Source organism: Podarcis filfolensis (assembly GCF_964270895.1).
Source record: "Podarcis filfolensis genome assembly, chromosome: 8".
Taxonomy (NCBI): Eukaryota; Metazoa; Chordata; class Lepidosauria; order Squamata; family Lacertidae; genus Podarcis; species Podarcis filfolensis.
Genome location: NC_139611.1, coordinates 15231678 through 15257960, shown reverse-complemented (window position 1 = coordinate 15257960; position 26283 = coordinate 15231678). Strand labels below are relative to the sequence as shown.

Sequence of the window (26283 nt, the reverse complement as noted above, 5' to 3'; positions counted from 1 at the left end):
GATGTTCGTCACTCCTGCCTTATACCATGCAGTATTATTATTATTATTATTATTATTATTATTATTATTAGCCTTTTTTTAACATTCAAAGTGGCCATAAAAACACAACTTCAAACAATATTGTAAATAACTGAAATGCTGTCTCCTCTCCTGCCAGGGAGCCTAAACCTCCAGTTAGCTGGAGAGGGGGTGAGTGAGTGAACCCATTGTCCATTTTTCATTTCCACTTAGCTGGGCCTGTTTAGGAAAAAGCTTGGCAAAAAGATGGATATTTGCTTATTGGGAATGGAAACTGCAGAGCAGAGTTCTATAAGCAGCAGAAGCCTGCAGAATCTGCTGGACAAGTGGGACCTGCAACTCAGTATATGACAGTGTTTGGGTTCTAGCCAGCCTTTCCTTTCCCAAGATACTCCATTCCATTCCACTTTTCTAATAGAAGTTCAGCAGCCTTCAGCATGCTAAGCCATCATTAGACTGTGTGTGTGTGTGTGTGTGTGTTCCCTCCATCCTTTGGTTTTTTCCAATCTAAATATTTTTTTCTTTCCTTTCCTTTTCTTTCCTTCTGCAAACCCCGGGGTTCCCTCAAGCCTGCTGTTACCTCTCTTATGTATGGATGGTGCTGTTTTGCTGTGTAAGAATCTGCTCTTGGAGTTCACTCTTACTGTGCAGGATGATAATTGTATATACCTTACCAATTAAGCCAGGGATGGAGAACCTCAGGGCTGGGGCCAAATGAAGCCCTCTGGGCCTCTCTGTCTGGATCTCTGGCCTCTCCCCAGGCCAGAGTCTCCCTCCTTAGACCTACTTCATATCCCCATGGAATGTTTTTGCCTGGCTGGAATGTGTCCTTGAACTCTGACAGTGCCTCTTGCTTGTCTAGAAGAAGGATAAGGAGTGGCATGTGTGTGTGTATAGAAGGCACCTTTGTACAGTAGGCTAATGTTTACATTAATTGCTTGAACCCCTTTCACCTATCCGGCTACAACATGTGGCCCCTCAGAAGGTTGCCCAGGTGGAAGTGTGGCCCTTGAGCTGATAAAGGTCCCCTGCCTCTGAATTACGATTTTCAAAAATGGTGGGCTGTCTTTCTCTAGGGTGGTTTGCGGTATAGGAAGAGGTAGCAGGGATATGTTTAAATTAGTGAATTGTAGGGATATTTGCTTTCTTCCAATGTCTTACCCAGCTATGGCACTTTTGAAACAACCCCTGGCATTTTTCTTTTCTTTTCCCCAGCGAGCCTAATTGGCGTTGAGGGAGGCAATGTCACCCGCATTGGCAGGTTTGCCAATTACCTAAGGAATCTCCTTCCCTCAAATGACCCTGTTGTTATGGAGATGGCCTCCAAGGCCATTGGGCGCCTGGCCATGGCAGGTGACACCTTCACAGCGGAATACGTGGAGTTTGAAGTGAAGCGGGCTCTGGAGTGGCTGGGAGCCGACAGGAATGAAGGACGGAGGCACGCAGCGGTAAGAGTTCATTCATTGGATGCAAACAGCTTGCAGGGCTTTTGAGGATTTCAGGAGTGGTACTTCAAGGGGAGATCCGGAGCTGTGAGCAAATGTCTGAGCTTTGGTCATGTCCTTCGCTGTTTTTCCTTCCTCATCTCAGTGTCTTCCCTACCCACCATACATTTAACCAGTGCTGTTTTGAAACACCAAACTTTGCACCATAACATAAGGCAGGGTTGTCCAGGAAGTTAACCGCTCTAAGGGCATATTGTGCTATGAAACATGTGTTTGGGTTTATACCAGCTTAAGGCTCTCTGCTTTCCCCAAATAACTTTTGGAATTGTAACCTGTTGATGATGCACAACCCTGCTCAATGGCAGATTCCCACCCCCACAAGCAAGCACCAGATTCAGATATGTTTCTCCTTAGAACCACAGCAGGGGAAGAAACAATTCAACTCTCCATCCACTCCTGTTGTGACCTTGATAATTATTAAACTTCCTCCCCCAGCAGATGCTATTTGTGTTTCTCAAAAAACCTGTGTGTTAAATGCAGAGCCGCATTTACTGTTGTATCTAGTTTGGCCTTGTGAGTTAGAAGTTGAGTACAGTGGTGCCTCGCAAGACGAAATTAATCCGTTCCGCGAGTCTCTTCGTCTTGCGGTTTTTTTATGAACAAATCTCCACCTTGCTCTTTGTATGAGCTTCAGACAGAAGGCATGACCCCTGTGAGTGAGCCTGCCAGCACTGTTAGTAAGCACCTGATTTCTTGTTTCCTTCCTCTTGACTCATATCATTTCACTCTTACCTCCCCTCCAGGTTTTGGTTCTGCGAGAGCTGGCAATCAGCGTCCCCACCTTCTTCTTCCAGCAAGTGCAGCCATTTTTCGACAACATCTTTGTGGCCGTGTGGGACCCAAAGCAGGCCATCCGTGAGGGAGCCGTTTCTGCCTTACGAGCCTGCCTCATCCTGACTACCCAGCGAGAGTCAAAAGAGATGCAGAAACCGCAGTGGTATCGAGTAAGGAGAAAGCTTTCAGAGCTGATGTGGGTGGAAGAAGCTCTTATCCATGCCACACTATTGTAAATAACGCTCCCCCTCCTTAATCCCCACAACAACCCTGTAAGGTTAGTCTGAGAAGTGGTGACTGACCCAAGATCACCCAATGACCTTCATGTAAACCCTGGACTCCCAACTCTTGGTCTGATGCTTGAAGCACTATGCCACACTGGCTTTCAGCATTGTAAGCCTTGGCATTCTTGGTGGAAATCTCAGTTCAGCCATAAATCTGCTAGCATGTCTCTCAGCCTCGCTGCCCAACTCTGTGTTAATGAAGATAAAACACTGACTTGCTTGACAGTGTGAAGGAGTAAGATACAAGTGTTTGAGCAGTAAGAAAAACAGCTATATAAATGCCAAGTAATAATAATAATGTCATTTTAGCAAACATACGAGGAAGCTGAGAAGGGTTTTGATGAAACTGTGGCCAAGGAGAAGGGTATGAACCGTGATGACCGCATCCATGGGGCCTTGCTCATCCTTAATGAGCTGGTGAGGATCAGCAGCATGGAAGGAGAGGTGAGTTGATAAGAAGGGGGCACAGCTGGGTGCTACTCTTGATGTTGAGCTATGAAACTAGCTCCCATAGGAGGCAACAATCGCCACCAACTTGTACGGCTTTAAAAGGGGATTAGACAAATTCATGGGACAATACGGCTATAAGTGACTGCTAGCCATGTTTCACCTCCACAGTTGGAGTCAGCAATGCTTCAAAGTATCAGTTGCTGGAAACGGCAGGAAGGGAAAGTGCTGTTGTCTTCAGGTTCTGCTTGTGAACTTCACATAGGGATCGGGTTGGCCACTGTGAGAGCACAATGTGCCATTCGCCTGATCCAGCAGAGTTCTTAATGTTCTTCTGTCAGCTAGTTTAAGGTTGCTGATTTGAATCAGAGCCCACAAATATATTGAGGTCGGTCTGGTTAGGCCAGTGATGACTTTTTAGAGTCAGCTTGCATTGCAAATATTTGTGAGCTGTTAACTTGCCTGCAGTGACCAGGTGCCAACAACCTCTTCAAACTCCTCCTCCTCCTCTCCATTAAATGGCAGAAAAGCAACCAAAATATGCCAAGACTATAAAAGCTCAAAGAAATTATGTGTCCAGATTTTGCATAGAACCCAATGACTCTCTTGAGTGTTCCAGACGATTTAGGAGCATGTTCTCGGGTTGGGTTCATCAACCTTCCCAGGCTTGAGTCCCCATCTTCAATGCTAACCTGAAACAAAGGATCTTGCTTTGATTTTTTAAAATATATCCTTCTCCCCCTACTCTTTTTGCTCATTTTCTTAGGACATAGCTGCACAGCGGATGAACTGGATTTATCTCTGATTCCATCTCCTTTGGGCAGGCATGGCCAAACTTGGCCCTCTAGCTGTTTTGGGACTACACCTCCCATCATCCCTAGCTAACAGGACCAGTGGTCTGGGATGATGGGAATTGAAGTCCCAAAACAGCTGGAGGGCCAAGTTGGGCCATGCCTGCCTTAGGGGTTCTTGGGAATGATAGTTCTGTGTGTATTTAGTGGAGGAGACTGCATGGGAGCTCTGGTATAGACATGTAACAAAGAGGTAAATGATCATTGGCCACACTGACAGGAACTGTAGCCCGAAAAATCTGGAGGGCATCTGGTAGGAGAAGCCCAAGCGGGCTGATCTTCTGTTGCCTTCCATGCTGGGGTGGGTGGCCAGGAAAAGTAGCATTAAACATCCTCTTCCTTCCCTTCCCCACAGCGTCTTAGAGAAGAGATGGAGGAGATTACACAGCAGCAGATGGTGCACGACAAATACTGCAAAGACCTGCTGGGCTTTGGGACCAAACCTCGCCACATCACCCCGTTTTCCAGCTTCCAGTCTATACAGCCTCAGCAGTCCAATGCCTTGGTGGGGCTACTGGGCTACAGCCCCCACCCAATAATGGGTTTCGGTGCATCACCTGTCCCACCCAAGTCAACCTTGGTAGAAAGTCGGTGCTGCAGAGAACTCATGGAAGAGAAGTTCGACCAGGTGAGTTTGAATATACCCCCCCCCCCTTATTTTGCCCTTCAAACTGCAACAAAACAGGCACAGCTTGAACAGCATCCCTTGGAGTTATGGAATCTCTCTGTTCATCTTTTCACCTGTTGCTGAAGAGAGATAATTTATGCGCCCAGTTCAAAATTTCCCTCTGAACAAACTCTGCGGTCATACTTATTTGTTGATGGGTACAGCAGTGAATGTGGCTCATTTCAGCCATTGCAGCAATCTGTTCCATGCAAGCAACAGACCAACCATGATACTGTGCTGCTTTTTTGTCTGCTCAGCTTGTAAGGTCCTTCTTTCTGCGGTGTACCAGCCTCCTAAGGCAGAGCAAAGGCCCATAGTATAGTTTGTGAAATCAGACATAACTTCAAGTCAGTGCAAATGGTTTTGTAAATTAACTTCATCCATAGTTTCATATCCCAGCTTATGATCTGACATGGGTTCAAATGTGAAAATCAGTAGTGTTTAAATAAAACATCATTTTGTGTGTAGTCAGTCAGAGCTATTTGTTAGAAACTATTGATCAATACAAAAATACAAGGAGCAAAGGACATTTGTTTAGATGAGGTTTGATGGACGGAGAACCTCACCATGCTCATTTCAGAGTTACTAGCCACAACTTTCAGGGACCTCTTCCCTTCTTTGCCAACTCCCACAGACAGTCTTACATTGAATGCAACAGTCCCAACTTCCCAGAAAAAGGTAATGAGATCCCTCCCATTTGGTTCTGATTCTCTGCTGCTTCTATATGAGTTGACTCCGGCTCCCATTCAGATAGCCAGAATTTGTCCTATTCGGAGTAGGTCTGGTGGGTTATATCCAATACTGTACTGTTCTTGCTCAAAATGTACCCACTGAAATTAACAGGCCTTAGTTAGCCATGTCAGTTAATGTTGGTGGGCCTACTCTGTATAGGCTATACATCCCCATGAAATGAATGGACATAGCTAACTTGGGTCTATCAATTTCAGTGGGTCTGCTTTCGGTGAGACTTGAGTGGGATACAAACCAATGTATGTGTCTAACACTAAAATTAAAGTTACTGTGATTATTATTTTTTATTATGCTATCTATTATTATACTTTTTATTATGTTTTTACAACTATGCTCCATAAAGTGTTCTTAATGTTGTACACTGTCCTATGATCTTTTGATAAAGGACAGCATATAAATTGAAAATAATAATAACAACAACAAAACAACAAATAATAATATAGATCATTACTCATAAATAATTCTACAGTAGACAGCCATTGAACTTACTGTGTACTGCAGATTTTAAACAATTTTAGAGGGACCGAAGTGTATCTCAAACAATGTTTTAAAACTATCCCTTGAAGTGCATTTCTCTCACTATTCTACAAAAGAAAATTGTTCATGAGAGGTTTTTCCCCCATTTATCCTCAGATCTCAATTTTTCCCCCCACTGGAAAAATTGCAGGGGGGAAAGGACCCTCTCGTTGCTATCTCAGCCCTTCACATCTCTTAACAACCACCCATACATCTGCAGTCCGAAGTGGTATGGCCCAACCATACATCTCAAGCCTCGTTTTCTGTTCTGTTGCCACAACACCCTTTTACCTTTTGTCTGTCTCTCAGGTGTGCTACTGGGTTCTGAAGTGCCGAAGCAGCAAGAACTCTCTGATCCAAATGACTGTCCTCAGCTTACTGCCACGCCTGGCAGCTTTTCGTCCTTCTGCTTTCACAGGTAAAAGCGCTCTTGCATACTGGTTTTTCAGAGGTGGGATTTTAAAATTTCATTTTGCAGGAGGCAACAGGTGGAGAAGATGGGACTGCAGGAGCAAACCCATTTGCTATTCCTGTACAGAATGGAACATACTTATTCTACTACAGATTGGTGGTGACTGGGTGGAATATATCCTACTGCTACAACTATGCTAGCTGAGGCTGATGGAAGTGGGTAGTCCAAAATATCTGAAGTGCTTCAGCTTGGGAAAGGCTAGGATAGAACTTCCAGATTCTGTGCTTACTTTCAACTGAGTGTTTCTTGGTGCCCTGGAACCAGGGCCATGCCTTAGCCACGGCTGTTATTTCTCTGTGCCTACTGGCTGGTGGCTGTGAATGACCTCTGAGCATAAGCAAACTGCCTTTCCTTCCTCACTCACTAGGTAAGGACCCACAAGCAGGACCCAACATAATAAAAGCCTTACTGGATCAGGCCACTGGCCCATCAAGTCCAGCATCCCATTCTCACAGTGGCCAACCAGATGCCTTTGGGAAACCCACAAGCAGGACTCAAGTGCAAGAGCACTCTCCCCTCTTGCTGTTTCCAGCAACTTTTAACCAAAAATCGCCCACCTACATTTAAAAGCCGGGCTTGTGGTAAACAAGTTTGTGAGCAGATTTGGCGAGTAACCTCTTTCTCAATGAACAAATGCAACCCCGAAATAATGTTGCTTGTGTTTCCTCTCTCCTTTTTTCATGTGAATGTGTGGCCAGCTGACCACTACCTTCCGGACACCATGAACCACGTGCTGAGCTGCGTCAAAAAAGAGAAGGAGCGAACTGCCGCTTTCCAGGCCTTGGGCTTGCTCTCGGTGGCTGTGCGGTCAGAATTCCAGGTGTACCTTCCCAAAGTCCTTGAAATTATCAAGGCTGCCCTCCCACCAAAGGATCTTACCCATAAGTGAGTGTGCTGCATGCAAAGGTCAGGAGACGGCTGTGATGTCTTTTAAAAATGTTCACGAGTTTCCCTTTTAAATGATAATCTCCAAACTGTGATCTGTGGGAGGGAATGATTTTTTGCCCAGTGTTTCTTCTGAAACATACAGAAGCTGCCAAGAATTGGGCTTGTGCCAAAATTATAATTAATATGATTTAAAGGTTTCCAAGCTACTCTGAACATATTTAAAAGCGTGAGTGTAATTACATTACTCCATTAATGCATTCACACAAAATGTTAACAAATTCACACAAACCACCTATGATTCATTGATATAATTTATACACATACATATATAGAGACATGCACACACACAAATAGAACACACATGTTACGCACACATGCACACGCACACACACACAAAACCTATATTTTAATTGTGGTAACCTGCCCCGGGATCTTACAAATTGATAATGGTAATAGTAATAATAATAACACGCCCACTGGGTTTTCTTCTGGCTCGTCCTTAGGTGGTGTGTGCATCCTGTTAACCTTTGTCTTGGGGGCAGCATGGGGCAGGAGAAATGGTTATACAAATAGGATGATATTCAGGATGACACTTCCTTCTTCTTGAAACTGTAATTCTGATGCACTTCAGCAGGAGGCAGAAGTCGGTGCAGGTGGATGCCACCGTCTTTACCTGTATCAGTATGCTGGCACGTGCGATGGGGCCCTCCATCCAGCAAGACATCAAGGAGCTTCTGGAACCCATGCTGGCTGTAGGACTGAGGTAGGGATTATCCGTTACCTCTGCCAGCCACTATGTGGCACTTGTGGGCTTGCGTTTCCCTCTGCTAACCACTAGCCTTTTTTCAAAAGATACAACTGGCTAGGGCTCCGCTTCAGGCGTTAAGCACCACTCACATTTCCAGCATGTTCTTTATGGGTCCTGCTGCAAACATTACAGCAACCCTGGAGGGGGCAGGGTTTGTCTCTAGTGCTAGTTCTACTCAGAGTGGATGCACTGAAATTAATGGGCATGATTATCATCAAACCATTATTGCATTAGCATACAGCCATAGCAGGATAAGACAAAAATGCTAGAGAGAAGCAACCTAACAAGATACAAATGATATTACTGGCATTGTGACATTTAAATTACCCTAAAACAATAATGTAAAAATTTAGTTGCCAGCGCCAGGAATCTAAAATGCGGATGTATATAAAACATATAATGGCCCCAAAATAGGCTCGGCACATTAGGTTAAAAAGGTAATACAAAGAATTAAAACAGGTCCAGGTCTGGGACACACTACCCAGTCAGTGTAGCCCTGAGTTTCAAAGCCTGCACTATAAAGATTGCCACCCCACGTGAAATTTGGGGATTTGCATCCACAAGAAGCGATTTCAAACAGTCTTCCTTAGATGTGATGGTGGGCGGGATCAAGAGGAGGAGCTTAGTTCTTATTAGCTCATAAATAGGGCAGTAGAAAAAGAAATGTATGAAGTCCTCTACTACATTCATTGTGCATGGACATAGACGCTGAGTAATGGGGGTCTTAAAGTAAATCCCCTGCAAGAAGGCCGTGGGTATAGAATGGAAACGGGCCATGGTAAACGCTCTTCTCAAATTGGGCTCCGTCAAGTCTATCAAGTAGTTGGCCAGTGATCTTACCACTTTCACTTTAGGGAGCCACTTGGAGAGGCGAGCTGTGGTGGACTGTGCCCGGTCCATGGCCTCGTCTCTTGTAAGAATCCAGGATGGGCATGATTAACTTAGCTCCAGTGGGTCTGCCCTGGGTAATACTTAGTTAGTACTACCCCAAATACATCTGAAACGTCAAGTGGGCTTACGCAACGGAGCTGTTGCACTTGGTGGCTTTGTGCATGCCCACTTCATGGTTGCAGACACATGCCTCTTGTTTAAGTGCAGCAGTGTTCCCTGCAGGTCTGGGGAGCAATGGGGCCCTCGAGGCATCTCGATCTGGCCCTCTGGACTCTCCCCAGGACTCTCCTCCTTGAGTGCTTTTACCTGGCTGGAATGTGTCCTTGAACCGTTGACAGTTTCTCCTGCTTGCCGGGATGGAGGGATGTGGGTGTTGTGATGTCTTAACACCTGACTTCTGTAGCTTACTGTAGAAAGGTGAGAGCAGCATCCATTGCCCCACTTGTTTTTTGCCTCTGGCCCCTATCCCATACCGGCACGTGTTGCCCATGCAGGAATGCATCCCTTGGGTTCCACCTCTGAAGAATGGAGTTGAAGGGGCATAAGATACAGTTTAAGTGTTTTATCCCCTGCCACCCATTACAGCTATCCTGCCAGTAGAGCATTGGGCTATGTGGGCATATCTGTGCTGAAGCATCCCAGAAATTCCGACTCTTTTTCAGAGTATTAATTGCATTCTTTTATTACTGACATGGACCACATCTGAGAGGAAGGGCCAGACAGAATTTTAATAATAACGAATAATGATGCAGGGGTGTTTGCTGGGAGCACGTGTGTCCCCATCGTCATGAATCCATCGGCTCACCTTCCTGTGTTGTTGGTACATGGGTGTTGCTGCTGGCACAGTTCCCAGTTGGTGGACACTGGCAGAGTTTTTGTTTATTCAACCCATGTGTTTTTCTTTCCCCCTCCTGAGCTGGCCTTGCACTGGATGCAGTGAGCATTCTGCTGGCATAGCAGGGGTGGAATTCCCAATCCCAGCGTCATGCAAGTTTAGGATTGTGCTGTTAATCGTCTTGTGCACCTCTGTCAGGTGCAGGGGGTACGCAGAGTGCAGCATGTGTTGTTAGCTCTGAGGAAGCTGCTGTTTTTCCGTGAAATGTCAAGGTCTCCATGTGTCTCTCCAGAATGGAGTGTGTGCTGGTATTTAAAGTATTTCCAAAATTCCACATGCATTCCTCTGAAGGCCTCAATGTCCACTTCTGTCATTTTAAATATCTCCTGTGAGGCAAATGCCCAAGCAAACAAGCAAGAAATTTTTATTAATCATTATTACCAGTGGGGCAAGTTTGAGAGCTGAATTCTTTTGTCTCTTGACCTTCCACAACCCTCTTGGTAGGAGTCTGGCAACTACAGTGGTTCCTCAGGTTAAGTATTTAATTCGTTCCGGAGGTCTGTTCTTAACCTGAAACTGTTCTTAACCTGAAGCACCACTTTAGCTAATGGGGCCTCCTGCTGCTGCCATGCCGCCGGAGCCCGATTTCTGTTCTTATCCTGAAGCAAAGTACTTAACCTGAAGCACTTTTTCTGGGTTAGCGGAGTGTGTAACCTGAAGCGTATGTAACCTGAGGGACCACTGTATTGGGAATTATATCCAGGCAACTAGTCTGAGGCCAGAATTGTTTTCAGGCCTGGAAGGACTCTGCCAAGACATTTCTGGTGATTTTTTAATCTGTGTGTCAGAAAGATAGAGAGACTTTTCCTAATAGACCCAAATGACTTTTTTTTTTTTAATCTTTTGTGGGCTTTGACACCACCAAAGCCTGCAAAAGAGTTTGCCCAATAAGACTGGACTATTGGACTGGAGCAGAAGTGGGGAGCCTGTAACTCTCCAGGTGTTGCTGGACTACAGCTCCAATCATTCCTAACCATTGGCTGTGCTGGCAGTGGCTGATGGGAGTTGTACCCTGGTAACATCTGGAGGAGCACAAGTTCCCCATTCCCAGCCTAGAGGATGAGGAGAGAACTGCAAAAGGATTTGAACCCTTGCTTAATGGCTTGCCAAGCTAAAGGACCTGTGTGGACCTCTGTCTTGCCCTCAGCCCTGCCCTGACGGCCGTGCTGTACGACTTGAGTCGCCAGATCCCCCAGCTGAAGAAGGAGATCCAGGACGGGCTGCTGAAGATGCTCTCCATGGTTCTGATGCACAGGCCCCTGCGCCACCCAGGCATGCCAAAAGGCTTGGCCCACCAGCTGGCTTCTCCCAGCCTCACCAATATCCCTGAGACCAATGATGTGGGCAGTACCACACTTGCGCTCCGCACCCTGGGCAGCTTTGAGTTTGAAGGTGAGTGACAGCAGCGGGAGGAAACCAATTGAAATCCTAAATAAGAGGGGCAGCAGGGTCACCCCCTGCCTTGCGTCTCATGCGTGAGAGTGGCAGCAAAATATTTTCTCCATCCGTTCCACACACCCCTTCCCTTTTAGGGCATTCACTGACTCAGTTTGTTCGGCACTGTGCGGACCACTTCCTCAACAGCGAGCACAAGGAGGTCCGGATGGAGGCTGCTCGCACATGTTCGCGCCTGCTCACGCCGTCCATTCACTTGATTAGCGGGCACACCCATGTCGTCAGCCAGACTGCTGTGCAGGTGGTGGCGGATGTCCTCAGCAAACTGTTGGTGGTCGGTATCACAGACCCAGGTGAGTGCAGAGGCCAGGGGTAGGCTTGTCACTTCTATGGTGCTTTTATCAGGTTCCCAGCAAAGGATATGAACAGTGCCCACCCCCTTCTGCTTTAATCTTGCTGTTCTGATCATTGGGTAGGCCAGCAGTTTAACTCCCAATAATCAGTTTTTCAGGGTGCTGTGATATGCCAACTCCTGGAGAACAACACTACTTTAGTAAGAGAGCACCTTCTTTGGAAGGTTCCAGATCCAGTTCCTGACATCTCTGGTGAAAACAATCGAGTAGTAAATGATGGGCAACATTTCTCTTTCCCTAAGACCGCAGAACAGGGCTGCCTAACCTTTTTTGGCCAAAAGGCTACATTCGCATTTGGCCCACTTTCTGAGGGGCTGGAGGATGCATGCTAGTGGTCAGAAGTGGGTGTGGTCACTACATATGCTCTCATAATCTTAAATATACATGCCCAGGCACACCTCCTCAGTTTGGCTGTGGAAGGGGTTTCTTGACCTCTCCCCACTCATCAGTTGATGGATCAGAGAGGGTCATTGGGATGCTGGGCTCATTGGAGTGTCTACTTTGTATCCCCCTGTTATTGCTGCCAAAATCAGTGGAGTCTTTGGGAATTAGCCACCCTTCCCCTAGAGAGCCACTGCCAACCAGAACAGACATGACTGGACGGACCCAGTATGAGGTGGCTTCTGGCATTTCTATGTCTTCCTCTAGCAAGAGAACAGGCACAGAAGCAATGCCCTCCCTGTGATTTGACTGTATCATTCAGCACTGTTAAACTAGGCTTCACTCAAGCACCTCCTGCTCAAATGTGCTCTTTCAGACCCTGACATCCGATACTGTGTGCTGGCCTCCCTGGATGAGCGATTCGACGCACACCTGGCCCAGGCGGAGAACTTGCAGGCTCTTTTTGTAGCCCTGAATGACCAGGTGTTTGAAATCCGCGAGCTCGGCATCTGCACCGTGGGCCGGCTGAGCAGCATGAACCCGGCTTTCGTCATGCCGTTCCTACGCAAGATGCTGATTCAGGTAATGGGAGTTGGAAGATTTCGGAGAGGCACCAAGAAGGTGAAACTGTCTGGCCCTGGAAGCAGTGAGAGCCCTGCTCCAGTTCAGAGGTGATCGGGTTTTATCCAATGCTAGAGTTGACTCATTGAAGTTAATGGACATGACTCACTTAAGTTTATTAATTTCAGTGGGTCTACTCTGAGGCCACATTTGCACCATACACTTAAAGCACTGTGGCACCACTAACCAGTCATGACCTCCCCTAGAGAATTCTGGGAGCTGTAGTTTGTTAAGGGTGCTGAAAGTTGTTAGGAGACCCATCTATTCCCCTTGCGGACCTACAATTCTCAGAGTTCCCTGAGAAAAGGGATTGACTATTAAACCCTTCTGGGAACTGTAGCTTTGTGAGGGGAATAGGAAGGTCTAAGAACTCTCTGCACCCTTAATCAACTACAGCCCCCAGAATTCTTTGGGTGGAGGTCATGGCAAGTTAAGCGTATGGAGTAAATGTGGCCTGAGTTGAATACATCTCTTTCACTACACCCTTGTTTTGGCCACATTCCAGGTACACTTCTCTAGGTTTTGTTTAAGGGACCTTGTCATAGCGACAGAAGAATCTGCCTTGTACTGTGTCACATGGGGAAGGAAATGAATTGAATAGTCATGTCTAGTATCATTGCTTGGGGAATATGGAGTTAACTTGTTAAGCCTGACCTGTCTGGGTGTTCAGATTGGAAGGTGGGAAAACCATTGAAGATGTGAGGGATCTCACATAGCCTGTCTTGAGTTGAGATTTAAAACCTAAAAGCTTCCTTGAACCTTGTTGATTGCTAGGCTTGTGAGTCACCTAGCCCCAGACCATACCCACAGTTCTTCTTTAGTATTCAGATCAAGGAGGGTCTCTCACAAAGGATATATACCAGTGAGAAGGATCATAGAAAAGTCTTAAGTGAAGAACTGCCTGGTAAGTGTGTGGTCTTAGGGAATGTGACTGCGGGGGGAGAGCTGGTTTTGTGGCTAACCATTTATTTAGTTGTTCTTTTGCTCCATTGCTGAGATATGCTGTTTTCTATAGGTTTTTCTATGTAAACTATGTTTTGTAAGAACTTCCCTCCTTCCCTTTTTAGTTAATATGTAACTTGATTTCATTAACACTTGTCTCTGTTTATACATCCCTACATCTGGTGCCAAGTTCCATGCTGTTTGAGTTGTCCTTGAGCAGACACAAGGGCTGTTTTGTGAAAGGCAGCCGGGGTCAAACCACTCATTCACCTGGTGGCAGTGAAAAGGTCTAAAGCATGGGTAGGCAAGCTAAGGCCCGGGGGCCAGATCCAGCCCAATCCCCTTCTAAATCCAGCCCACTGACGGTCCTGGGAATCAGCGTGTTTTTACATGAGTAGAATGTGTGCTTTTATTTAAAATGCATCTCTGGGTTATTTGTAGGGCATAGGAATTTGTTCATTTCCCCCCCCCCCCAAATATAGTCTGGCCCCCCACAAGGTCTGAGGGACAGTGGACCGGCCCCCTGCTGAAAAAGTTTGCTGACCCCTGTCTAAAGGAAAGTGTGGGCAAGCAGAGTGTACACTCTGTTTGGCTGGATCTTTCTTTCCCCACATGGCATAGGGCCCAGGGTACCACATTGTGGTGCCTTCTCACAGAGATCATTGGCCCATCTAGCACAATAACCAGCAGCAGCTTTCCAGGGTTTCCGACAGGGGGCATTCCTAGCCTTACCTGGAGATGCTGTGGTTTGAACCTGGGGCCTTCTGCATGCAAAGCAAGTGCTCTGCAACTAAACTATAACCTTTCCCTTGGAGATGGGGATGTGTTTGTGCACTCATACAAGGGGGGCTTCCTGAGGGCAGATTAGGAGGAGCTAAAAGGTCCCCCTTTGCATTTTTAGTTTTCTTCTTGGACTTTTCCCTGCATATGCCCCAACTAAGGAGGAAAAATGTGGGTTTGTGCAATTGATGGAGAGAATATGAATGCTTGAGTTGGCCTTCTTCATTCTTCAGTCCCTAGATGATGTTGGACTACGACTCCCATAATCCCTGGCAATTGGCTAAGCTGGCTGCAGATGATTGGAGTTGCAGTCCAGCAACATCTGGGGACTCAAGTTGAAGAACTTTGGTGTGGAGAGTCAAGACTTCATTGTGTGTTCTTGGGTGTGTTGCCGGAAATATCCGAGGGCTCCCTTGGACAAAAAGTAAAGACACCAACCAGGATAACTTGGCTGACCAGGACCAGGACCAGGACCAGGACCAAGGCACCCCCCTTTGATAGTTCTTGTCATATGGAGTAAAATAAAATGGAACAGTGCAAATCCGATGTATGGTTGATTTTCCATGAATTTATAACAGAAATGTGGCGAATGTAGTGTGTGAGTGTGTGTGTGTGTGAAGTTTGTACAAACAGAATGATTGGGGTGGGGGGGTTCCTGCTACAGTTCCCCCCTTCGGAGATAAGATTGCAAAGGTGGCTACTTTGCAATCCTTTTCTCCGCACAATTTAAGGTGGTAATTATTAACCTGCTATTCTCCGTCCCAGATGCGTGTCTCCATGTGTACCTGAAAGGGACTCGGATGTCATGCTTCTTAAGGACATTTGCATAGAAATATAATGGTGTAACAGTGCACATAATTAGACTTAGGATATCACGTAAAATTAATATTTTGTTGTTCAGTTACTTGTGGCACTCTAGTACCTTGGAAGAAATATTTTCTCAATAGTGGCGTATGCTTTACATTTAGCAGGAAGGTCCACTAATGACTGAAAAATGCAGTTTGCTTTGTCCCCCGCCATTTTTGTGTTCTCAGGTGTCAAGGTAGCTCTTCTGTGGTCTCACACCGGCCTGGTGTCACAGTAGTGGCAATCCCTGGTGAATCCACTTAGGGCTTTCATATTAACCATGTTGCCTGGCACTCACCCCAGCTGGCACAGGTTTGGGCACGTCATGAGGGAAATGTCCTTGCCTTGGCCATTCTATGGGATTTTATTATTATAGGCTCTGGTCTTGCAGTCATGGGAAGTTGCTCACTTGCACTTTAAGGACCAAAAAGCTAATTGCAGCCTGGATACACTTGCCCAAATCAAAATGAGTCCAATTTGAATTTATCTTGCCCCATGGTTCCCAACTTCTCAAACCAATCTGTTAAAGGGCATTTGTCCAAATAAGTCAATTTAACTCTATAAGGGATTATTCCTGCTAAACCAAAGCATATGCACTTTCATGTATCTTATCAGCTTCTCTTTGGTTAAGCGAGTTTTTGGCACATTTTAAAATGGGTAGGGAAGTTGGCAGAGTGCCAGGTGAAACAACTAAATGTGGTTATAAATTTATCTAGTTCTAAACATTGGACTACATAATAGCCTGGTCTGTTAAAAAGCATAAAATGTATGAGAATCCTCCACTGGGTTGTAAGGAATAAGACATTAAACATAAAAACAATTACACACAAAAATAGCCACAAAAATAGCCCCCCCTTCCCATTTGTGGAAATAACACACTTGTCAGACACATTTCAACATTCCTACATAATAACACATAATACAAAACAAACTAATTAAGTATCAGTTGCATATCTTGAGACAATTGTGATATTTTATGTATGTATCTTTAGAATCCTGGAGCACAGTCTTGAGGTTCAAAAGTGAGAAGATGTCCTTAGAATTCTACTCCACCCCCCTTTGTCAGCCCCACTTCCCCTTTGAAAGGATTTGCTGTGGCCACTTTGAAAACTTTGGTGTCTGTTGTTGTTGCTGCAGGTAATAGTCTTGTGGTGGCGAAGCTTTTCATTGGATCTGTAGTAACACATCTGTAGAAGTGATATCCTGTAAGGGGCAGGACTTAAAGACAGAGTTAGAAGGGGCAAAAAGGCAAAAAAAGGATGTCCTTCAATTTACGTGGGAAGCTGCAAATAATAAAAATCTTAGCGGATTAAGCATTTTATTCATTCCAATATTATTATCACATTTCCATATAATTACTGTTATTATCTGCCAAGTTTGTTTGCTTTCCTTCACTTAGTTTGGCTGTGGAAGAAACGAAGGGACAAAACCTTTGTTAATTTGAACACAATTGGCAAGTTGTTAAACTTTTTGCTTATGTGGGTCCGAGTTCACGTATCCTGTTTTAAAGGGGGAAACAAAATTTTTCTTTCTTTCTTTGAAAATCTCAGTCAGGAATGCTGTTCCTATAATGCACACAAAGCCTGTTGTAAAAGTTAAATCCCGTGGGGGGGGGGGACTAGTCAAGAGTGGAACTCACAGTGGGAGCGTTTTGATGTTTACCTGTGAAAAGAATTTGGCATGTTAAGATTTGGAACCTGGAAAGCTCTTGACTTTTGATGGGCTAGGTTTTTGGGGTTTTTTTTGTTTTTTGTTTGTTTTTTGTTTTTTTTTAACCCTTTTGTCTTCCGTAGCCCCTGGAGCAAAAGACACATTAAGGGGGATTTCCCTCAATGGTTCCAAGTTTTACATAAGGGAATTTGGATAAGTTTCTCCCTGCAGCCCAAGCTCTCGAAACCTCCTCTTCCCCCTTACAGTTCCCCCCTTCTTCCTCTCTCTCTCTTTTGTGCTTTTTTTTTTTTTTTAAAGGTGATCTAGCCTCTGTGCATGTACAGAGTTCATGTCTCAGTAAACCTTTTATACTATTGAAAATGTTGAATCTTTTGGCTAAATTACCATTTGAAGAAGGGAAGGTGAGGGTAAGGAGTAGATTTTAAAATAGGGTTAGATTTTAAAACAAAAAAGAGAAACTCAGCAATTCAAGTATTCACCAAAGCTAGCAATTGTAGCCCAAGCAAAGGGACTGCTTCCTTTATGTACAGGAAAGGGCTAATATCCCTCTGGCCATTCGCGGAACAATGCCACGCCCTTATATATGGGGGAAAATGGCCAGAGAGTCAAAATTCATAGGTTATATATTTTTTTTAATATTCTCAGTCATTTCAGCCTTACAATTTGCAGACAATATATATATATATATATATATATATATATATATATATATATTTCTGCCCTTTATTTACAGGATTGGTCAAGGCGCATATGTATTTTTATGTGCTTAAACTTTGAATTGACTTTGAAGTCTGATTTTTAAATAGTAGACAAAATTATAAACACTTTAATCACTCAAATGCTTGATATTACCAGTTGTGCTTCAAAACCATCAAGGCTTCACCTCTCACCTTTTAAAACTAAAGAGCAAAGCTAGGCTGAATTTCAACTACATCACCACACCAGAATTGTTTCATTCTGTCTCTTTTTTTCTTCCTTCTTACTTCTGTGCCAGGTAAATTTACTCCCGAGTAAGCTTCCTTTAAAGGAAACTGCAAAGAGGGGGGGAGCAATCTTTCCTAAGGTACCCTGCATCTCACTTTCCTATGTGTGGTTATTTAAAAAAAAAAAAAAATCAAAATTAGGCTTACTATTCCTCTGCAAGTTCAGAAAAAAAACCTGTTCACTTCAATCTTCCTTTGAATATCATTTCACTAGGAACTTGCATTCTTTAGTCTAAGGAAGTAAACTCCCTCAAACTATCTCAAGATCTGCTAAAAGGGTTCTGTGTAAAGTTGGGTACTTTTATTTTCCTCTTCATTAGTACATGATAGGAGCATAGATGTTTCCTTTCTCAGTTGTAAATCTGTACTTAAATGGGTATGTCTCTTTGATAGTACAAATCTTGCTGTGAACCCTATATTTTGGAGGGTTGGACTAGATGACCCCAGGGTCTCTTTCAACTCTCCCAATTTGTGGCTGTGTGGAAGGGACATGTGTCTGCAAGCATTGGAGGGTAATACCTGGCACAGAAGTAAGAAGGAAGAAAAAAAGAGACAGAATGAAACAAGGGGGGGGGCATTTTCTGAGGAAAGAGGCCAGGAAGTCTTATAGAGACTGATATCAGGAGCCTTACAATAACTCTTCTGTCCAACCAAATCAAAGTTAAAACTGGACGCACATATTTTTCTTAGAAGGAACACCATACTTTCATAGGCATATGCTTGATGAAATACATACACTGCATTTTAGCTTGAGAGAGCAATTGTGCTCAACTAGGCTTTTGCAGCAGAAACATTAGGTTAACTTCACATTCCAAAATAGACTGGAACACAGGTGTACTCACAAACTCAAAAGTTACAACAAAACATCATTTACCATTAGACTTAAAATCACCCTCCTCACTTAAACTAGAGGAAGGAGGTGGGGTAATCCTCCTTCCAGAACACAAGTAGCACGTATACAGGATTTTACCACTTGGGAGGAAAACTCTCTTTTAGAGCTTCTCTCAAAGAACAAACATTTGCATACTTCATTCTCCATTTTGTCTTGTTTCAGGTTGACAAGGTCCAACATGGCTTCCTTAGATTTAAAATTTTGAAGCAAGCTTGCAATTTTAAAAACTATGTGCATTTAAGAACAGTCTGTGGATGCCGAAGCCAATGTAAACACAAACCCTTTAAATATTTCTAAATCTTGGGAGTACATCTCTTATTCATTTTTTTTTTTTTTTTTTTAAGAAACTAAGTTCTCTAATGTGTGGGCTCTCAGGCTGGGCTGTTATTATATCTACTGCCTTCTGAGCACCATTAAGTTTACGGTTTCATGTTTAGTTTTAGGTTATAGTTTAACAACACAAATTTGATATGTTCAGCTCTCCCTAAGGGTTCACACCCTGATTGTATTGAAGGATCCCTGAGGTGGCCCAGGTGGTGGGCCTAAGCTACCCACTAAAAGTTACAACGGTCTCGTACTTTGTACTTGAAAGACCATTTTGCCCCTTTATTTTATTTTATTTTTTTTCAACTGGAGATGACAAGCTGGAGGGGCGTATTAGAATCCTCTCTGGGGCAAAAAGGCTTCATGGAAGCTTTGTTGCCAGGAGGAGTCCAGCTAGGGTGTTTTAGTGAGCTCCCATTTCCCTCTAGTATAAAGGACAGAAAAGGACAGAAAGAATGGACACACAAGGGGGAAGACAAAGAGGGGGGAAAGGGTAGAAAGAAGAAAATAATATTCTTTCAGTATTTAAGGTACCTTTGATTATCTCTTTAACTCAATTCCTGCCTATCAACGAACCGCAAATAACTTATCATCTATAAAACCTCAAACATCAGCCTTAAAACCACGGGTCTCTCTCTCTACCCGCTACACAACCACGGATCCTGAAATTCTGCCTCAGTACTGCTTACACAACTAGTCCTAGTGTGGGGCCCCAATTCCCCCTCTACCACCCACGACAGCCTCCTGCCTAGCCTTTGAGACTAAGTTCGGACCCCTACTGAACGCCTGCGCAATGCCGTGCCAGATCGGGGTCCGAGAAAACACCCAAGGTTTGAAAGGAAGCAAATGACCTTGCGTTAAAATACTTTTGAAAAGACGCCTCTGGACGACTCCGAGAGAGGGACGTCAGAGAAAACAGTAAAGAGCCACGCTTTCCCGGACTCAATTCCAAGACGGAAAACGGGGGAGAAAAGGGGACAGAATAAGACGTCCCTGGACGACTCCGAGAGGTAACGCCGGAAAACAGTAAAAGTACCACAATTTCCCGGCCACGTTCCGAAAAAGAAATTGGGGGAGAAAAGGGGAGAGTTTAAGACGTACCCGGACGACTCCGAGGGGTAATCGTCAGAAATGAAAGAAGGAAAGTCTGGCTGTCGTGGGGACGCTGCTTCTTCCACCCCCCTCCCAATGTATTTACTTCAAACCATACTCACGTTCGAAGATGTCCCCCGCAGATCCCGGGATCCTTTCCCTTTAGCCGGCTTGACCTTGCCTTTGCTCCCCCTGGCTGGGCTTTTGGTGACGATTGATTACCGCCCACAAAGAGGAGGCAGGGAGAGGAAGAAGGATCCCTGGGCTAAGGTTGCCCAGTGGCGCCCGATCCCCTCTATCTCCCTCCTCACCTTCGCAGGAGAACCAAGTGTCCCTTTGTGGTCGCCAAACTGTTGCCGGAAATATCCGAGGGCTCCCTTGGACAAAAAGTAAAGACACCAACCAGGATAACTTGGAGCAAAACAGCAGCCTGTAGGCTTGGCCTTTATTGAACTGTTGCAACAGGGTGTTCCCCTCACTTGCAAGAGAGAGGAAAGACCCCGAAAAATAGTGTGCAAGGTCTTATAAAACTTTTTGAAATTCCCCTCCTCTAGGTCAAGCCCACCCCCAGAAACATCATGCATACATTACAGAAAGGAGGGGTTGAGGGAGGAGTTGGTGGTAACCTGAGTGTCTTGTCACCTGGCTAGTTCCTCCTTTCCCCCCTCCCCATGAGTCACTTCCAGGAGACAAAGGGGAGTTTGCAGTTTCCTGCCCCCAGAGGGAAGATCTGATCATTGTCCTTTGTTTCAGTCCATGCTGAATCCACTCCCATATGCAAGTTCTTTGTGATCTTGATTGTCTTCTGTCTGGGATCATCAGGGTTGGCATAGCAACTGGGCAGGGCTCCTGTGGATGTGCTGAGACGGTGAAGGGATTATGGCTGACCAGGACCAAGGCACCCCCCTTTGATAGTTCTTGTCATATGGAGTAAAATAAAATGGAACAGTGCAAATCCGATGTATGGTTGATTTTCCATGAATTTATAACAGAAATGTGGCGAATGTAGTGTGTGAGTGTGTGTGTGTGTGAAGTTTGTACAAACAGAATGATTGGGGTGGGGGGGTTCCTGCTACAGTTGAAGCTTCCTAGCCAACCAGCAGCCTGATGTCCTGACCAAAACTGAAACCACCCCTGACCTGGCCTGATGTTACAAGCAGGTCTTTTCTTCATTATCTTTGCTTCTTCCATTGGAGGCTAAAGTCCACTGTTCCATTACATAGAGATAAGGACCAGATGGAGAAAGATAATCTTCTGCTGCTTGAGAATGGGAGTTGTAGGCCTGTTATTTACTTCCCAATCTCCTTCTAACTGGGGAAATACTAGCTCTCACCTCCATGGCGTCTTTCCCCCCCCCCCTTCAGATCCTGACAGAGCTGGAGCACAGTGGCGTTGGCAGGATCAAAGAGCAGAGTGCAAGGATGTTGGGGCACCTGGTCTCCAATGCCCCGAGACTTATCCGCCCCTATATGGAACCCATTCTCAAGGTAGGCCTTTCATAGCACATGTAGGATGGTTGTCCCCCCCCCCCCCGAATTCATTTATACATTACGCCATTAATTGAATGATTTACATCCGCTGTGCTTTTCTGGGCGGGGCATGAATGCTTGGCTGAAATGGGCCACAAACACAGACTTACTTTCCTCCCTGATCAAAATTCCTCCTTCTGCATGTCATTCAACAGGCACTGATTGTGAAACTGAAAGACCCTGACCCTGATCCGAACCCTGGAGTAATCAATAACGTCCTGGCTACCATTGGTGAACTGGCACAGGTAAACCTCTAGAAGTTTGGAACTTTATTTTGCTTGACAGAGCCACACTTTTCATGGCAGTGTGAGCGCTGCCATGGTCACTTCATGCCTGTAAACTTTCTGTTCCTTCTGCTCACCCGCCAAATCCTCTTTTTCCTCCCTCATCAGGTTAGCGGGCTGGAGATGAGGAAGTGGGTGGATGAGCTTTTCATCATTATCATGGACATGCTCCAAGACTCCTCCCTACTTGCTAAGAGACAGGTGAGCAGCGTGGCCTGCTTTCATGAAAGCCTTTTTGATTTTCCTCTCTAATCTTAGAATATTGTACAAATCAAACTTCATAATAAGAATCACTTTTCACAAAAAGATGCCTCTAAGCTACTTGCAGTTCTTAAAATACAAATAGCATAACAGACATTAATACCAAATTTAGAAGAACAGTAATAGGACAAAAAAACCCTGCAAAGTGCTCATTCGGGAAGCCACCTCCTCCCTTTATTTATTCATAAATCACAACCTTCTCAGTGATAGCCCCACATGTATGGAATGCTCTCTTCAGGGAGACTTGCCTGGTCCCCACCTTGACATTTGTTTTCCTAGGTGTTTGGGGCAGCAGCAATGATGTGATACTGTACTGTTCATAAAAATATTTCTTTGATTTTAGTATTGCATTTTCTTTAGTTTTGATTTGGGACATTTTTTAGTGGGAAGCCATGTATAAATTGAATGAACCAAACTTACACAAAACACACAAACTTCCAAGCGATCTGGAGTGAATTTTTGGAGCTCACTGCCACGCTGGTAATTCCCCAAGCCAGGAAGATTGGGAGGCACAATGTTAAAAAATCAGCAAAGGACTTAGTGCCTACCTTTGGCATTTAAGCCAAATTGCCCTTCCTTGCCCCTATATCTCTCAGTCTTTTTCTTTTTAATGTCTAAGGCCACCTTCTCCAATCTGGTGACCTGCAGAATGATATCAATGGGTATTAGCCACAATGGCTCAGCTCTGCCTCTGTGGTTGCAGGCAGTAATTCTGAACAGCAGTTGCTAGACCCATAAGAGGGGAGGGTGCTATTGTGCTCAGGTCCTGCTTGCAAAATTCCCACAGGCATCTGTTTGACCACTGTGGGAACAGGATGCTGGACTATAGATGGGCTGTTGTCCTGCTCCAGCAGGCTCTGTATGTTGCTGGGCTCCTAACTCTCATCACCCCCTTGCTGTTGGACATTCTGAGTGTGACTGACCTGAGTTGGGGCCCTACAACATTGGAGGTCACCAGGTTAAGATAAGAGAGCCAACCAGCCAGTTGACTCCTAATTATGTCTCATAAACAAAAACAAAAAGCATTCTTTTTTATGGCGGATCTGTTCCAGGTGGCTCTCTGGACCCTGGGTCAGCTGGTGGCCAGCACTGGCTATGTGGTGGAACCCTATAGGAAATATCCAACTCTCTTGGAGGTGTTGCTGAACTTCTTGAAGACGGAGCAGAACCAGGGTACCCGGAGAGAGGTAGGCATGCCATGGGCTGAGAAACAAGGGCAGGCTTAGTAAAAATTCTCTTGAATTCATGCTAAAGGGGATGAATGGAAGTATGTTCTCTTGTGCTTTGACCAATTTGACCAACACACACAATCGTGTGTTGAATGATTACAGGTTGCTATGGTGAAATATGAGACGTTTTGATTTCTTACTGTGAAAATTGTGCTCCATAGGTTGTGGGGGGGCAGGATTACTTAAATCAATACTTTTTCTAAAGAAATGTGTGATGTACTTTTTAAAGATCCCTAAAGCTTATGATAGGGTGACAGTAGTGTGGGAAAACGTGAAGGGCTTTTTGTAAACCGCTTTGAGGTTTTATACCATATTTGTAGGCTTTATAACATATTTATAACATGCGAATTAAATAAATAGGTGGAGAAGGCTTGATAAAGTAATCAGGGAGCTGAACAGTGACACAAAGTGCCTCCTAGCTGATGGCTGGCTGGTAGAATCATCTCATCTGGTAATTTCCCAGCTTTGAATCAGTCACTGTTGTCTCTCTATCTATATTTAAGCCACATCTGAGACTCTTAGGATTGTCCAGCTGAAAGCCAAAATTCTGTCCTTGGAATTGCTGGTTTGAGTTGTGCTTTCACAGTTATTGTCTGCCTTTTGCGCTGGTGATGCTTCTTTTGATGATGCTTTCCTTTGAAGCATGATGAGTCTTACCCTCCCCCCAATCGTTTGTTCCTGTTAGGCTATCCGTGTCCTTGGTCTCCTGGGGGCACTGGATCCATACAAGCACAAAGTGAACATTGGCATGATAGACCAGTCGCGGGATGCCTCTGCTGTCAGCCTGTCAGAGTCTAAATCAAGCCAAGATTCTTGTAAGTAGACTCAGAAAGGGTCCAGGGATTCAGTCTGCTTCAAGGAAGAGCTCTTAGCCTTGGTGCTGGGTCTCCTGTCCCCCAAAATTCTTATGACCAAGATATAGAATGTGGCTTCCCTCCAGATTTTGGTGGACTCCACCTCCTGGCACCATCCCCTGAACCGTTGGACATTCTGGCTGCTGGGAGTTGGAGTTCAAGCAACATCTGGATCCCATTGGCGACCTCTGGCTAGTGGATGAGCTGTGGGGTGCGTGGATTTTTTAAACCTGCAGTTCCACCTGCTAATGTATGCATGAGTTGGAATACTTGTACCTCATGCTTGAATCGATAGAATGGAAATAGGTGGAGACCTTGTTCAGAGGGCTGCTGTGAGGATGGGCTAGATGGTTTCTACTACCACTCCTCTGCCAACCCCCTCCCCAACATTACATTAATAGCTCAGCAGTGTTGATAAGCAGTGATCTTCCTTGATTCTCCTCAGAAGACATGGGTGATATATAGGGATGTTACCTTCTTTTAAAAAAACAACAACACAAAAAACCCTGCAATTTCATAGACTAGTTATATGGAATGTGATTGATTGATCAGGTTGATTCAATCTATTTACATGTGAAGAAAGAAACGTACATTGTTGTTTGTAGATCAGCCTTTCTCAATGGAGCACATGTACCTTCCTTCTCTGTGATAGCAGCGTTCTGGGAAATGTAATCCACAGGCCCCCTAGCCTGCATATTAAATGGCAGGGATGGGGAACCTGTAGTCCTCTAGATGTTGTTGAACTACTGCTCCCATCATCTCTAACCCCTGGCTGTGCTGGGTTGAAGCTGGCGGGAGCTGAAACATAAGAAGCTGCCTTATACAGAGTCTGGTTTATCCAAGTCTCGGTATTGTTGATGCTGACCAGCAGTAGCTCCACAGAGTTTTAGACAGGACATCTTTCCCAGCCCTCCCTGGAGATTGAACATGAAAAAAACTGTGCTCTCCCACCGAGCTGCTTCCATTCCCTTTAGATTTCAGTCAAGCTATGGGCTAGAAGTGGCAATCATAGACTTTTCTGTTTGAAACCTTTCCTGCAAATAACCACTCAGTTTATTTATTTAGACATAATGATCTACCCATCCTTCTTAAAAGAAAGGAAGTTGATGGGCAGTTTAGCCTTCAATAGCAGCCTGGTTTTAAATGGTGAAACTGTCTCCACATCCACAAAAATTGTGGCTCTCCTTTTGAGGAGAAGCTGCCCATGAAAACCTCACACGTCAGCTCAGTTTTTCTCATTTCCTGTCTCTTTCTGCCTGTTTGTGTAGCTGTTTCCTGAATTAGAAAGTTTAAAGGTGCTAAACTACTTGATGGGGTGGAACCATGCAGCTGTCTGCCAGATGTTTGCCTCAGTCTGCTCTCCTTTGGTTCAAAGAGTCCCCTCCCTGCACCCAAATGTAGCAATCTGGATTTACAAAATTGGGCATGATATGCCTGTTGGCCAAGTCCTGAGCCCACAGAATTAAACTTACAAGCAGCTATAATGAAGCATCCACCAATTTTGCACTATTTGGAGCTGGAGCTCTTTTAGGGTTTGATGGAAAACCAGGATTCTGGCATGGAGAGCCAAATGGAGAGAAGAAAGCCAAAAATAAGTAGAGGATATTATAAATCTCCCTTTCTCCAGCTGTGACTATAACTGATTAGCTTGTAAGCTTTCCTGAGAACTGAAAAGCCACTTAATACTGTGACTTATGATCAACATTTATTAAGGAAATTGTTTGACGGAGACGCTTGTTTGGCCAGAGATGGGATCTGGAAAGTTCCTGGCAAAGAGGGGTTAGTGTTTCATGTTGAGGTTCTCTTCAACTCCCCTGCACCATGTAATACCTCAAATACTTGCTCCATTGTAATGATAGAGCTGAAACAAGCTCTATCCACAGTCAGTTGAGTTTAAACACAATGTTTGCATGCTAGATGCCCTGGTGGGTTATGGCTGCAAATCTACAAGTGCAGGAAAGGCACCAAATTCAGCTTCCTGAAATGCCCAGGATTGAGAAACCAACATTATGATTGGTTT

The 26283-nt window shown here is 44.8% G+C and overlaps 1 protein-coding gene across 4 annotated transcripts in view; it reads left to right on the top strand.

Annotated features, from left to right (window-relative positions):
• The window catches only part of MTOR (mechanistic target of rapamycin kinase), a 107621-nt gene that overhangs the window by 3387 nt on the left and 77951 nt on the right, over positions 1-26283 (top strand). For 2 of the 4 annotated variants that reach the window (XM_083628356.1, XM_083628354.1), the window contains exons 4-18: positions 1234-1466; positions 2267-2467; positions 2891-3025; positions 4235-4507; positions 6122-6230; positions 6983-7169; positions 7807-7935; positions 10914-11158; positions 11299-11514; positions 12332-12537; positions 21471-21593; positions 21791-21880; positions 22028-22120; positions 23233-23367; positions 24095-24224. In XM_083628356.1, coding sequence (XP_083484482.1) covers positions 1234-1466; positions 2267-2467; positions 2891-3025; positions 4235-4507; positions 6122-6230; positions 6983-7169; positions 7807-7935; positions 10914-11158; positions 11299-11514; positions 12332-12537; positions 21471-21593; positions 21791-21880; positions 22028-22120; positions 23233-23367; positions 24095-24224 — 2505 coding nt within the window. Of the gene's footprint in view, positions 1-1233; positions 1467-2266; positions 2468-2890; positions 3026-4234; positions 4508-6121; positions 6231-6982; positions 7170-7803; positions 7936-10913; positions 11159-11298; positions 11515-12331; positions 12538-21470; positions 21594-21790; positions 21881-22027; positions 22121-23232; positions 23368-24094; positions 24225-26283 lie in introns of all 4 variants that reach the window. The other 2 variants (XM_083628355.1, XM_083628353.1) reach the window with 1 other exon arrangement.